Source organism: Mercenaria mercenaria, chromosome 10 (assembly GCF_021730395.1).
Source record: "Mercenaria mercenaria strain notata chromosome 10, MADL_Memer_1, whole genome shotgun sequence".
Taxonomy (NCBI): Eukaryota; Metazoa; Mollusca; class Bivalvia; order Venerida; family Veneridae; genus Mercenaria; species Mercenaria mercenaria.
The window spans coordinates 56383446-56398664 of record NC_069370.1 but is presented as its reverse complement, the minus strand read 5'-3'; the positions used below and the strand labels follow the sequence as shown (position 1 = coordinate 56398664).

At 34.5% G+C, this 15219-nt stretch overlaps 1 protein-coding gene across 6 annotated transcripts in view; it reads left to right on the top strand.

Moving 5' to 3' along the window:
* LOC123561484 (uncharacterized) overlaps positions 1-8813 on the top strand; it is a 310602-nt gene extending 301789 nt beyond the window's left edge. For all 6 annotated transcript variants that reach the window (XM_053553139.1, XM_053553140.1, XM_053553141.1 and 3 more), the window contains one exon: positions 1810-8813. In XM_053553139.1, coding sequence (XP_053409114.1) covers positions 1810-3814 — 2005 coding nt within the window. In that variant the 3' untranslated portion in view covers positions 3815-8813. The remainder of the gene's footprint in view (positions 1-1809) is intronic.
* Positions 8814-15219: the final 6406 nt, after the last annotated feature.

The following is a 15219-nucleotide window of genomic DNA, read 5'->3' as shown; positions in this document are numbered from 1 at the left end:
CAATATTCCATACTTTCACCCATGGACTTAGAAAATATCAGATTTCTTGGTTAAGTTTTATGTTTAGGTCAACTTTTTCTCTTAAACTATCAAAGCTATTGCTTTGAAACTTGCAACACTTGTTCACCATCATAAGCTGACCCTGTACAGCAAGCAACATAACTCCATCCTGCTTTTTGCAATAATTATTGCCCCTTTTGGACTTAGAAAATCATTTTCTTGGTTGAGTATTATGTTTAAGTCAACTTTTCTCATAAACTATCAAAGCTATTGCTTTAAAACTTGCAACAGTTTTTCACCATCATAAGTGGACACTGTACATCAAGAAACATAACTCTATCCTGCTTTTTGCAAGAATGATGGCCCTTTTTAGACTTAGAAAATCATGGGTAGGACAATATTTCTATTATACAAACAAAATCAGATGAGCGTCAGCACCTGCAAGGCGGTGCTCTTGTTTAAGGTCCCATGGTGGCACTGAACTGTACAGTTGTGGCAGTGACTCTACATAAATTTTGTGAAATAATTAATGTAGTTTTTTCCACGTTTAAGGTAGAACCAGTGCTAGGTAACAATGTTGGCACAGTTCGTAATGGGGTGAGTGCCGATCGTGGGGTCAAGAGTTTGATCCCCATACGAGCTGTATGTTCTCTGTGATGATTTGATAAAAGACATTGTGTCTGAAATAATTTGTCCTCCACATCTGATTCATGTGGGAAAGTTGGCAGTTACTTAAGGAGAACAGGTTTGTACTGGTATAGAATCCAGGAGCACTGGTTAGGTTAACTGCCGGCCGTTACATAACTGAAATACTTTTGAAAAACAGCATTAAACCCAAAACAAACAGTTCGCAAAAATCCATTGCCGTCCTGACACACAAATTGAGGTGTGGTATACACAAGAGGATGAGATTTCCTATCAAAACAGTGTACTTTAGAATATGCATCTGCTACCATTGTTCTATATTAAAATCAGTTGAGTCGCACGGACGTAAATATTGGTTAACTTGAATGGCAATAGAAGGTTTTGCAAGTGTTTTCCAAATGTGAACATTCTGAATTCAGTAAAAATTGCACTGTTCTCAATTTTTACATTATGGTGCTTATTAAAATATATACTGCCACAAAATTGAACGCTATCCTAAATCCAATGGAAAGTTTTTGAGAAAGTAATTAGAATATTGAACAGCTTAGAATAAAATGTAACTGAATCACTCCTGCATGCTAAGCCTTTGTATGGTCACTGTTTAAATTTTTTGAAAAATAAATTCTACACTTGCATTGGATTTTGAGAGTACCATTTTCATCTTTACACACAAATAATAGTCAGACACATAAATGTACAATCAGATACATGTTTGTTTATTTCTAAGTGTTATATCCTCATCAAGGTCTTTCAGGTTTTATTGAGTTTTATGCAATAGCTGTTACCATCCCTTTTGACTTGTATACATTTGCAATTGATGCAGTAATGTTACATGAATGCAATATGTTACACAGTCAGTGTTTGAATGTTTTCCCTTTCACTAATGCATGACAGTTCTTTTTTTACTTTTTCTATGTATAAACTTATTTTTAAAATATATTTATAATTGAGATATTTTGTATGGGGATTTAATGACAAATAGAAATTTAAAGTTTTATTTCTTGGATTTTTTTGTGATTTGTTTTTGTGTTTACATGTCTGTGGTAAGTGTTGTAATTTAGAAGTAAGAAAATAAGTTTATGCAGCTTTGTACTATGTCTGTTTAGAGAGTAAGCTTTTTATCAGTTATTGATAAAATGACTCATATGTTTGATGTATTTTCAGTGAATATCCGTCAGAATGGAGTGATGTCACACAGGGAGGAAGAAGAGGAGACACTATGACCAGTTACCATAGCAACACACTTCAAGGTCACGACAACGGAATTTTTATGGTGCCGAGATCTGGGGACTTGTACAGTGATATGTCCAGAGATTATCCTACATATCGTGATCGTGACAATTTGTTGTATCATCCTGACAATAGTAGAAGTGTGCCATACAGTGGTAACTATGGAGACAGTTACTACAGAAATGCAGATACTACATATCAGTCTGATAGAAACAGGAGCTTAAATAAAACTACAAAATCCATTCCTTATGATAATGATGATAACGGGTTCAAAGACAGTGTAAGACTGAGAAATCGCTCCAGGTCTCAGCCAGCCTCCCGACATAGTGACGGTCCAAAATACCCAGTGCCTGAGAGACCCAGGTCACGGGGCCTCTCATTGCCCAGGGATGTGAACAAAGAGAGTGGGCGATACCCACCCCAGCCTCAAGTTCCAGTTTTAAGATCTCCTCAGTATTCTACCCATGTACCTCTTTTATCACCAGTGATACCAGGTGATGATCATGAAAGGTCACAGCCTGGTTACCCTGGAGATGATGACGAGGAAGAAGTGTTCATGCCACCACCAATATCATCCATTATTCCAAACAGACCAAGTTTTCCTAGACACAGTTCCATGAAACCAAGTGCTCAACAGACTTACTTGACAGAGGATTTTGACAGTTCCAGTCAACCTTTTCTGACAAGTGACCTAAGTTCAGTTCTACCATCACCATTTTCAGATTCTCAGTCTCGTAGACCATACCATCCATATCAACGCCAGTATGCAGATTTTTCTGATCAAAGAGTGCCATATGGAAGTCAGTCTAGACTTCCTGAGTATAGTCGTAATGGTAGCTATGGTGATATGGACAACACAGTTGTTGCTAGGCAACCATCACCAGATAGGACAATGTCAAGGACATTGTCAAATGGAGAAAACAGCAGTGATAGTAGTGGAAGGCCAATGAACTATACTAGAGATCAGCTGCTAGGAGCAGTTGATCAGGTGAGAAAAGGGCCTAAGGCAGCAAGAAGGGGCCAGCAGTGGGGTACTGGACCAGACAGTTATTCTGAAAGTCCATCTTTTGGTGGACATGGTGCTCAAATTCCTGAAAGTGCAAAACCTAGTGTAATAGTGCGTGACAGACCCAGTAGAGGTCATTCATATGAACATGATCCTTTTAGGGCAGCAGGTGTGACAGATAGTCGAGGAAGTGTTAATAGTTCTGGAGGTTATTCAGGCAGAGGTAGAGTTCCACAAGGGTTAGGTGGGGAGCAGTCAAGGAGGGAAGATCTGACCCCAGATTCTATCAGTAGTGGTATAGGTAGTAGGAACACTTCTTCCCAGTTAACTGGGTCCTCTTTACATTCCCGTCCATCTAGGCTAGGATCTAATCTAACTGCAATGGAGCATGATGTAAGTGAAGACTCTGCCGTACCGTTCCTTGATTATCCTCCAGCACACAGAAAAGATGTGTCAGGAGATGAAAATTATGAGTTTGACTCCTATAATGCTGTTGAAACTGACTTGCTTGAAGCTCTGCGGAATTATTCCGAAGTGAACAGTGGGAATGATGATTTATTAAGTGCTCTACAAGAAGGTCTTACTAGACAAGAAGGTCTTACTGGTAAAAGGCTTATGTCTGAACTTTATCCAAAACCCACTAGACAAAGCAGGTACTCTGACTCTGAGCAAAGATTTGAAAAATTACGTGGGGAATTTCAGAAATATCGCCAAAAACAACAACGGGAAGAAAGCTCTCGGTCAGACGAAAGTCAAAGGTCAATGCAAGGGCGTCAGTGGGGAAATTCTCAGTATCCAAGACACAGCAGTAGTTCAACACATAGTTTGAGAAATTCAGGGAATTATGGGTATCCAGATCATGAAAGTCAGTATTATGGAGGTCGGGGAGAAAATTTATACAAACCGGGTCCGATGGATAGTGACATGTTGTAATGTTAACAAACCCTTTGAAAATGGATAGATAGGAAAACAACAATATTACATGTTTTGTTTTTGTTTCTTTAAAATTGTTGTTAAAATTATGATGTATTATCTTTTTGTGTAGAAACTAAATGGATTCATGTAGAATTTTTTATTATTCATCTGTATCTTTGTCTGTACATTGCAGTTCTTTCAGTTTTTGATGAATAATGTTTGAAAATATCATCTAGAAAGACTCAGTAACAAATTTTCTCCAGAGATTTATTTGCTGAATTTTCTGTCAGTTTTCACGAAAATAAAACAGATGCTATTTTTATTGTACTCTACATATTTCACCAGTTTACTATATGTCACTAGTATTCTACCGTGCACACCAGTTTTGATTTTGAGAAAAGCAAATTTTGAGAGAAAAAAATCTTATTTTAGAGTATACTTGGAAGGGATAGGATACTGCTTTGAAAAGATAAACCCTTGATTTTTCCAGTGACGAATCAACTCCTGGTTACATTTTAAAGTTGTTCTCTTCTTATTATTAGTCTTTTCTTAGGTTTGTAAATTATCTAATAGATATCCATTTTCAAAGGGAAGTTACTGCTTGAGAAACTATACATATCACAGTATTTAGTTGCCAAATACTGCCTAAAGGTGTTTGTAACAATCATTCCGATTGGTTAAAATATGCATCATCATTTTGTATCATAGATTTCATTATACATTTCACACAAATTTGCATGTTTGTCGATAGAAAATTAAGAATATTACAACTTGTTCATGAATATCAAACAATTATTGTCATGTTGGTTACATGGAACTCTTTTTGCATATTTTTCATAAGAATATGCCAAGCATTACATTATTTCAGTTAGAAACAATTATTGTTTCTCCCATTAAAATTTCGTTCTGCAAAGAAATTGCACATAGTTCATGTTTTCAAAATTTGTAGCTGATAAAATGAATAGTTGTATATACTCTTATCCTTATTTTATAACCTCAGAAAGCGTAATACTGCATGTTTGTATAACGGAGTCTGAGAATCTAATCAAGAGTTACTTACCCTGGTAAAGATTCATACTTACACTGTATCACTTGTGTACTTCTATTGTGCCTTTATCTTACATTGTAAACAATTTTGTACATTGTATATTCTCTACAAACAATGTTTTCAACATTCATATTTCTGCACATACATGTACTTTGAAAATGCTTAAGAGGTTACTGGGTGATAGTAAGCGTAAATGCTTTTTTAAACGCAAAGTTACATTAAATTTGCTTCATTTGATGACTGAAATATTGTACTGCAATTGTTGTACAAGATTGTAAACCTTTTTAGCTTGAGTATTTGAAATTTTTCCAACAGTGGAGCTTTTTGCACTCGTCCATTTGTTGGTGTTGATGTTCCAGTTTGGTTACGTTTCATATGCACTCTTTAAGTCGAACATTTCTCATCCGATCTTCACCAAACTTGAACAAAATGTGTTTGTCAATAAGTCCTCGGCCAAGTTCGATAACTAGCCAAATCGGCCCAGGCACTTCAGAATTATGGCCCTTGAATTACCGAAAATCACTCTGTACGCAGATGCCAGTGATACATGTATTGGTGCATGGTTGACTCAGATACATAACTATTCAGATGATTAGGCAGTTGTGGGAGACATGCACTTTTCTCAAAAGCAGCTCTAGTTTGGTTACTAAGTTTGTGATGATATAGATTAGCTCATTATTTGGTTACCAAGTCAGTACTGATGATAAACATTGGCTCTTTATTGCATTATGAAAAAGATATTGTAATTGCATAGAATACTTCAAAAATCAACTTTTCTTCTGAAATTGTTTATTTGAAGTCACACTATAACCTGTGGAAACAACACGATGAATAAAATAAACATTTTGTAAGCTTTACTTACATTGATTCAGTGAAAATTAGATGCTTTATGCAAAACGTTTATAGCTTCTGATGTACAGTTGAACTTTGTTAGCTCGAATTTGGACACCACCTTTCGCTCAAACTCGCGTCAGGTCTCTGCAAAATTCCTTTATAATGTATATTGTTCCAGTGCTCGAACTAATTATAACTCTAACTGATTTTGCCAGTCCTGTTGAGATTGAGCGAATCAAGTTTGACTGTATGTTTGGTTATAGATTTTGGTAATCTGGTCTTTGGCTTTCATTTAAAGACAGCTTACAGTTACTAGGTTAAGTACACTACATTTACAAAAGCTTAATGTTGGAAGATGGCTGCAACTAGTATGTTACATTTGATTTCAATAGAGCACAGCTGCAGTAGTATGTTCCATTTGATTTCATTGGAGCACAGCTGCAGCAAGTATGTTACATTTGATTTCATTGGAAGACTGCTTGCAGCTAGAATATTACATCTTATTTCTTAGGAACACAGCTGCAGCAAGTATTTTACATTTGATTTCATTGAAAAAGTGTTGCAGCAAGTATGTTACATTTGATTTCATTGGAAGACTGCTTGAAGCAAGATGGCTTCAGCAAGAATATTACATCTTATTTCTTAGGAACACAGCTGCGGCAAGTATGTTACATTTAATTTCATTGGAGCACAGCTGCAGCTAGTATGTTACATTTGATTTCATTGAAAAACTGTTGCAGCATGTATGTTACATTTGTTTTCATTGGAAGACTGCTGCAGTTACTTTGTTACATTTGTTCTAGAGCTAGATAGAGCTAGAATGATACATTTGTTTGTTTTTTTTCTTTGGAAGAAGGCTACAGCTAGTTATATTTAATTGGTTTATTTTGGAAGATGGCTGTACCTTGTATGTTACATTTGATTTCATTTGAAGATCACTACAGCTTGTGTACTACACTTAATTTGTCATGTGTTTTTTTTCTTAGGAAACAGAAAGTTTTAAGTATGTATTGTTTTAAGTTTAAATAGCTATAGTTCTTTTGAAATGATTTCAATTTTTTGTTTTAAGCAGAAAGGAGCTAAAGAAAAGTAAAATATATTTGTACATGGAATTCAGTATGTATTAGAAAAAATCTATTTCTTCTTCTTTTTTGCCTTATTCTTAAATTGTATCAATTTATGAGAAAGTCTTTACTTTCTGATAATAACATTTAATGTAATGGATGGTTCAGATAGAAGACAAAACTGAATCTGTAGTTTAGGACCTTGGTTTTAAAGCCAGTAGATTGCAAATTTGCAGAGGTCTTTACTCTTTTACGGTGTGTCACTAACAGAAGTTTTACTGTATATCTGTATTTAGATACCTTAAGAGATAATCCATTAAGTGCCTTTCTTATTTCCTTTCTGCTTCAAAGCATTCACTGTACTCTACAATATCTGACAATTTAATATGCGGGTCCATCATTTATTTTACATTCAGTGCAATAGTCATCTAACTAAGGTTTATTTATCATTCATTTATTCTGTCATCAGTGAAAGAGGGCAGATACATTTTTCTGTCTACCTGTTGCCATAGTTACCTGTGCTATTTCAGTCTATTACTGTTATTTGTGTGATGTGGAAAGTGAAAATGAGCCGTGCCATGGTAAAACCAACATAGTGGCTTTGCGACCAGCATGGATCCAGACCAGCCTGTGCATCCGCGCAGTCTGGTCAGGATCTATGCTGTTCGCTAACCGTTTCTCTAATAGCAATAGGCTTTGAAAGCGAACAGCATGGATCCTGACCAGACTGCGTGGATGCGCAGGCTGGTCTGGATCCATGCTGGTCACACAGCCACTATGTTGGTTTTCTCATGGCACGGCTCAAATGTATTTTCAGTATATTAATTTAAAATTACTGTTTTGATGATGCATATATTGTAACTTTTTTACTTTCTGGATTATGTACTACACTTTGATACGATTCTTTTTGCTGAATTGGAGTTGGCATTAGTAACTTACCAGTAGAACATAGAAAATGATACAGTTTTTTTATTAGTTTCACTATGTTTTGTTTTAATCAACATGTCAAGAGACCCGGAATTGCTATACAAGAATATTTAAAGTATCTAAGGAATTGTAGAAGCCTTTTCTCTTTTTAACATTTATAAACATAACAAAATAAGCACTGTTTTGTCAAGTTGCCTTTGTCTGGTTACATAAACTTCAGAAAGAGGTCCATATCTTTTTCGGGAAATACTAGTATTCATGAAATATAACATTTACTTTGATACTGACTTTGAGATTTTATCTGCAGTGAGGCAGCACAAGCTCTTTATTATTTTTTAATATTATTTATGTTTTAGCTTTTATGTAATAATTTGATATTTTAAGTCATTGACTTAGTCCTAAATACACAAATCTAGCTAACTTATTACTTTTAATGATTTTCATGTTTACAACGTTCATAATATATGGGTTTAGACTTTATGTATTAAAGAAAAAGGAATTTTGACATTTTTAAAATCAATTGTATATTTTCATGTTTGAAATGTTATTGCATCCTGCAATTTGTATGATTGTCAGCTGTACTGGTATTTCTGATTGTTTTGATATTTGGTTTTGTTTAAGCTAGAGTTGTCTGCATTGTTACACAGTTATTGTTCTTGATGGTTGTTGAGATGAATTGTTCGGTATTGTTGGTCTCCATTAAAGATGACACATTTTAAAGAAAATTAAAAATTCAGCTTTTCTCAAAATAATGCAAAATTACATAAATGTAGGTTCAGTATTTTTAATGGCTAATTCTCAAAGTCATTTCAATTTCAATTTCTTTATTTCAGTCAAATTATACAAACAGACATGATGATATAAAACAGGTGTGAACAAAGAAAACAAGCATTACAATGTATATATATCAAATTTACTGATTGGATTAGCATTTTGTCATTTTGAATGTTGAGCAATGATATGTGTGTTTTCTTTATGGAATTATCATTTTCAACATATCAGTTTGTGTATAGATAATGTGTTTGTAATAAATTAAACCTCTCGCCATTTCACTCTAGGGAAAATGGTGAGTGGCAGAAATTATTGTTAATATATGACTATGCTTTTGATAGATAAAAAAATGAAAATAAAACATGCAAAACAAGACTGTGTTTTTAATCCATTTACCTAGTAAAATGTAGATATGATAAAAAAATATTCTCCCTATCCTGGAAATATACCCTAATCCCTGGTAGGAATGGATTGAAACTTCACACTATAGTATATGCCTAACAGTTGTGGAGAGAAAGCAATGAGGCAATATTTTCAGTGGCAGGGGGCACAACTTCTTATGTTGAAAAATATCTTAATCAATTTTAAGACTAGGTCGAACATTTTTCGAAATGTACGCCACTCAAAATTTTAAGGCCTTTATGCATATTGAGTAAGTCGATGGCTATTACTCTGGTTTGGCTGAGTGAAATCAAAGACAAAACGCTGGGTGCATAACTTAACATGCTGCAAAACTTCTCTCTCTTAGTCGAGTACTTGTACCTTTTCATATTCCTGTGATGCAAGCTTATAGGCCCTTTATGCATATTTTCACTGTCAAGGGAAATAACTCTGGTTTTTTATGACTTCAATCCTAACAAAATGATGCCCAACTTCACATGCTATTTTTAGCTCTACTATTCAAAGAATAGTCTAGCTATTCTACTCACCCTGGCGTCGGCGTCGGCGTCACACCTTGGTTAAGTTTTTGCATGCAAGTACATACAGCTATCATTTAAAGGCATATAGCTTTGAAACTTATTTATTCTTTTTCTAGGTCAATTACCAACCTCACTGGGTCAAGTTCCTTAACTCTAACATGTATTTTGATCAAATTATGCCCCCTTTTGGACTTTTGGTTAAAGTTTTACATGCAAGTTACTATCTCCAAAACTAATGCAGATATTGAATTGAAACTTCACATGTGTCTTCGGGGTTATAAAACTAGTTTATAGCACCAAGTCCCATAACTCTGACCTTCATTTTGGCCAAATTATGCCCCCTTTTGGACTTAGAAAATTCTAGTTAAAGTTTTGCGTGCAAGTACATACAGCTATTACTAAAAGGCATATAGATTTGAAACTTATTTTTTCTTTTTCTAGATCAATTACCTACCTCACTGGGTCAAGTCCCATAACTCTGACATGTATTTTGGGCAAATTATGCCCCCTTTTGGACTTAGAAAATCCTGGTTAAAGTTTTACATGCAAGTTACTATCTCCAAAACTAATACAGATATTAAATTGAAACTTCACATGTGTCTTCGGGGTTATAAAACTAGTTGATAGAATCAAGTCCCATAACTCTGACATGTTTTTTGGGCAAATTATGCCCCCTTTTGGACTTAGAAAATTCTGGTTAAAGTTTTGTGTGCAAGTACATACAGCTATTACCAAAAGGCATATAGCTTTGAATCTTATTTATTCCTTTTCTAGGTCAATTACCAGCCTCACTAGGTCAAGTTCCATAACTCTTAACATGTATTTTGAACAAATTATGCCCCCTTTTGGACTTAGAAAATTCTGGTTAAAGTTTACATGCAAGTTACTATCTCCAAAACTAATGCAGATATTGAATTGAAATCTAACATGTTTCTTCGGGGTTATAAAACTAGTTGATAGCATCAAGTCCCATAACTCTGATATGTATTTTGGTCAAATTATGTCCCCTTTCGAACTTAAAACTCTTTTGATACTTAACATTTTGGGTAATAATTTCCTGCTTCTGTGACAATATTTCGAATAGTCAAGCTTGGCTGTCTTACGGACAGCTCTTGTTAATAATAATCCTATGATATTAATAGGTCAAATTTTTGCTGAATATTATCCCAATAAGGTTTCATGACTAGGTTAAATAATTTTTGAGATACAAATTTTTTGGCCCTATAAGCATATGTTTGATAAAGTCAATGGTCATAACTTTGGTTTGGTGGAGTGAAATCATAAAAAAACATGGGCAACACAAACTTTATGTATATTTTTGAACATCCTGCACCGTATCGCACAGTACCTATTCAGGTGGTTGCTAACAGTAATACCTACAACTTTACCTATTTAGGTGGTTGCTAACAGTAATACCTACAACTTTACTTGATAAACCATATATTACATCAGTTATTGAACTTGGTCTAGCATCCTGGCAAAGTCCTCCCTCAAGTTCATTCAAATAGTTCCACTTGACCCCTTTTAGGGACCACTAGAGCTAAATATAGAAAAAAACTTGAAACAACCTCTCATGAACTGCTTGATGGATCTTCTTCAAACATGGTCTGTAGTATCATTATAAGGTCCTCTCCTAAGTTTGCTCAAATGGGGACACTCTTCCCCTTTTAGGGGGTGCTAGAACTAAAAACAGAAATACCTTTAAACAACTTCTCATGAAATGATTGATGAATCTCAAATTTGGTCTGTAGCATTATTATAAGACCCTCTCCAATATATTCAAATGGGAACACTAGGCCCTTTGGAGAGGCCACTAGAGATGAAGATAGAAATACCATTAAACAACTAATCATGAATTGCTGAATGGATCTTCATCAAACTTTGACTTTAGTATTATAAGGTCCTTTCCCAGTTTTGTTCAAAAGAGGCTGATTGGCCTCTTCTTAGGGACTGCTAGAGCTAGAGATAAAATACATGTAAACACATCTCATGAACTGCTTAATAGATCTGCATCAAATTTGGACTTTTGTATTATTATAAGGTCATTTTCCAATTTTGTTCAAATAGGAGTGGTTGGCCTCTTAGAGACTGCTAGAGCTAAAAACACGTGTACACAACTTCCTATGAACCGCTTTATCATGATCTGCAACTTGGTCTATAGCATCATTGTAAAGTCTGCTTCTATTTTTATTTTAATGGGGCACTTGGGCCCCATTTAGGGGGTCACTTAAGCTAAAAATAGAAATACCCTTAAATGTCTTTTTCTTTTTCTTCGTTAATGAATCTTCATCAACCTTGGCCTGTAGCATCACTATAAGATCCTCTCCCTTTGTACCAATAGGAACACTAGGCCCTTTTTAGAGCTAGAGCTAAAAGTAGACATATGGATCTTTATCAAACTTGGTCTGTAAAGTTATTGAAAGGTCTTCTCCTAAATTTGTTCAAATGGTTGTGCTCGTCCTCTCCAAGGGGCTGCTAGATTCGAAAATTGTTATAACTTGAAACAGCCTCTTTCAAGTATCCACTTGATTGATCTTCATTAAACTCGATTTTTAACATCATTACAAAGTATTCTCTCAGGTTTGTTCAAATGGAAGTGCTTGGCCTCTTAGAGCTAAAAGTAGAAAAAACCTTTGAATGACTTCTTTACATTATCTTCCTAATGAGCATTCATGGAACTTATACAGCATCATTATAAAATCCTCTCCAAAGTTGTTCAAATGGTAGCAGTTGGCTCCTTTCAGGCACCACTGGTTTATACTAAACACTGTTTGTACCATTCATGATTCAGTGTTACATATCAAACAGTTAAGGAGGTAGGTTACCTTTATATTTGTATGTGCGCATGTCCAACCGGAAGCTAACGTGGCGATTTACGACGACGTTTACGACAAACTAAATGCGTTTGTATATTCATTCTTCTGAAAACAAATCATAGACCTGTCTTCGATCTGACGCTTTATGGTTTAATAATGCAGAAATAATGAATAAATTGCCGCAGAAACGCTTCAAAATAATGTTGCCTTAAAATGACGTCATTGACGTCATGACGTTACGTGTCAGTTACCGCGCAAAATTAATAGCTTTTATCTTGAAAGTACGTAATTCTGTGCATTTTCTTTATTCAAACTATTTTTAAATAACCATTATTTGCTGTAATATTTTTTATGAGTCTTTTGCTCTGAATAATAATCAATATTTTGCTTCTTTTATGTAGTTATATTGAAATGTTATGCGGAATGTAAGAAAATGGATGATGGTAACCAATGTTATTTGGAATATAGTTGGGTGAGAGGTTACTTGTTACGGCCATTTTCACATAAAAAAATCTAGCAGTTTGATTTGTAATACCTATTTTACAGGTTCCGTTGATAATTTGTTACTTATATACTAAAACTAAGATCTAAAATTGTTCAAATTTCAGTAGAAAATTGTGGTTTCTTGAACTGAATTGATGTTACCATGGAAACGAAGCCCGTGACCTATGTATCTAAATGTAAAATTCAAAAGCGTTGACACTAATCTATTTAAGAAACACAGCTTCGGCTTTTTATTTTCATTTTAACAATATCCATGAGAATAATAGTAGCATGCTGAACGATTTTTCCATGAAAAATGCCAGACGAGGGGTACTGCTGTAAGTATTCTAAGCTGTGAAATTTGTTTGAATAAATGCAGATAACACGAAAATATAACTTACGTTAGAAATAATATGTTTTAAAGCTACATCAACTAGAAAGATAATCTTATTCAATATTATTTTATAAGAAATTACGACAAAAAGCAAGATATAAGCCATTTTAAACATCTCTGTTGCCATGGTTACTTTAAACTTTAAGAAAAATAGGGTACCATGTATAGTGCTTGGTATTTTGCTAATAATATTACCCAAATATTCCATGTTGGTCATTAACAGAATGGCACTGAAGCCGTCGAAAACCCCAATTTTTATACATAGTTGTTTAAAAATGAGAGAAAATGCGTTACCATGGAAACACGAGCCCCGCGACATATACATTTTAAGCTTATATTAGAAAGCTAACGTGCATACTAGTAAAATTATAGATTATGCTGACTTCTACAGATATCAATGAAACTAAAATACACTGAAAAGTGTTAAATATCCGCATTTTCCTTCTTCTTTTAATATGAAATACCTTTGGAGGGTCATGTTCTTCAAACCTGTATAAAAATTGAACTTGAAGGGACAGAGACAAACGAAACTGAGATTTTAGCAGTTAAAACTTCATATTACACGAAATACAAAAAGATGCTGCGGTTCAACTAATTTGAATTTACCCCTGTAACAAGGTAACCTACCTCCTTAAGGTCAAGGTGAACAATTTAAGGCCACAACTGCAGTCTTGTTTACTTCTAATTACCATTACTGTGAACTCAACATGCTGAACAATACTCTTGTAAAGCTTTAAGACTCTAGGTCAAATACTTCTTGAGATACATGCATCACAAACTTTTAGGCTCTTAATGTATATTTTTGACTAAGTCAAATTGCAGAATGAATTTCCAAACAAAACCAATGGTGCACAACTTCATATGCTGAAAGGACTTTTACAACTATCACACTGGCCATAGCTTTATCAGATCAAGTGGTTCCAACGTTGTTTGAGCGGTGAATTTTACGCCGATCAGATGGAGAAATATGGCCGATACTACAAATTTCCGGTATTGTAAGTATGATTTAAAAGAATTTCTACCCGTTAAATAACGAATCAAATGAAAACGATGGGTGCACCTGGAGCGCAAGTGTGTCTATGTTTTAGCACATGTATCCATTTAGCTGAGATTTGTGCCGTTTATTCAAACACTTCTGTACAGTCCGGCGGGGGAAGGAGATTTTTGACAGTTTTTGACAATATCGCATCAAATATACTGTTAATCGGGAACAAGTAACTGTTAAAACAGTTTTTATGTAAAGGGCTACCTCTTAAAACAAAGCGTGTATATTTTTATAGAATTATTCAGGGTTATTTCTGAAAAATCGGCCGAAAACCTAATGCAACGCCGTTTGAGTGGGTCGCTATGCAACGCAATCAAGTGGATACCGTTCTGTGTCTTACTTGCGAAGTCTTATCCGTCTTAAAAACAGTAATTAAAGCCTAACAATGAATAAATTTAGAGAGTTTTATAGCATTATAATGATCCCGCCATTTCTAATATATTGTACTTTTACATTTTATGCTCGCTTAACATTTAATATATTTTTGCGGACATTGTCAAAAAACATCAACACAAAAACATAAAGCAAGGATGAACATCGAACAATATCATTAAGTGAATAATAGTACTAGTTCGTAAAAACAAGAACCAGTTCACGGATATTTATCTCCTCCACGAATGGTACTGAACAGCAAAATCGGGTTGACTCTTTAAATCAGTATAGTTACAGTTCGTTACTTTTTAGTCCCTTAAAACCAAAACATTGCGATTTCATTACTGAGTTGTTTTGCATTTAAGCTGTTCATACAAAATAAATAAAATTTGGTCCATGATAAAAGTATTGATCAGTTGTTTGTATATATTTTCATCCATATTGCTGGTGTAGCGTTCATTTATTTTCAGAGAGATAAATCACAGAGAACGTTAAAATTCGCCAGGGAAAAGACAATATTTTATTTGTCCTCCATAAAACATAAAAGACGTAATAAACCTCTATAGTCGCCGTTCAAAAATGAAAATACAAATGAAATACAGACACCAATGAAAGAAATTAAACGGAAATGTAAAAGTACAATATATTAGAAATGGCGGGATCATTATAATGCTATAAAACTCTCTAAATTTATTCATTGTTAGGCTTTAATTACTGTTTTTAAGACGGATAAGACTTCGCAAGTAAGA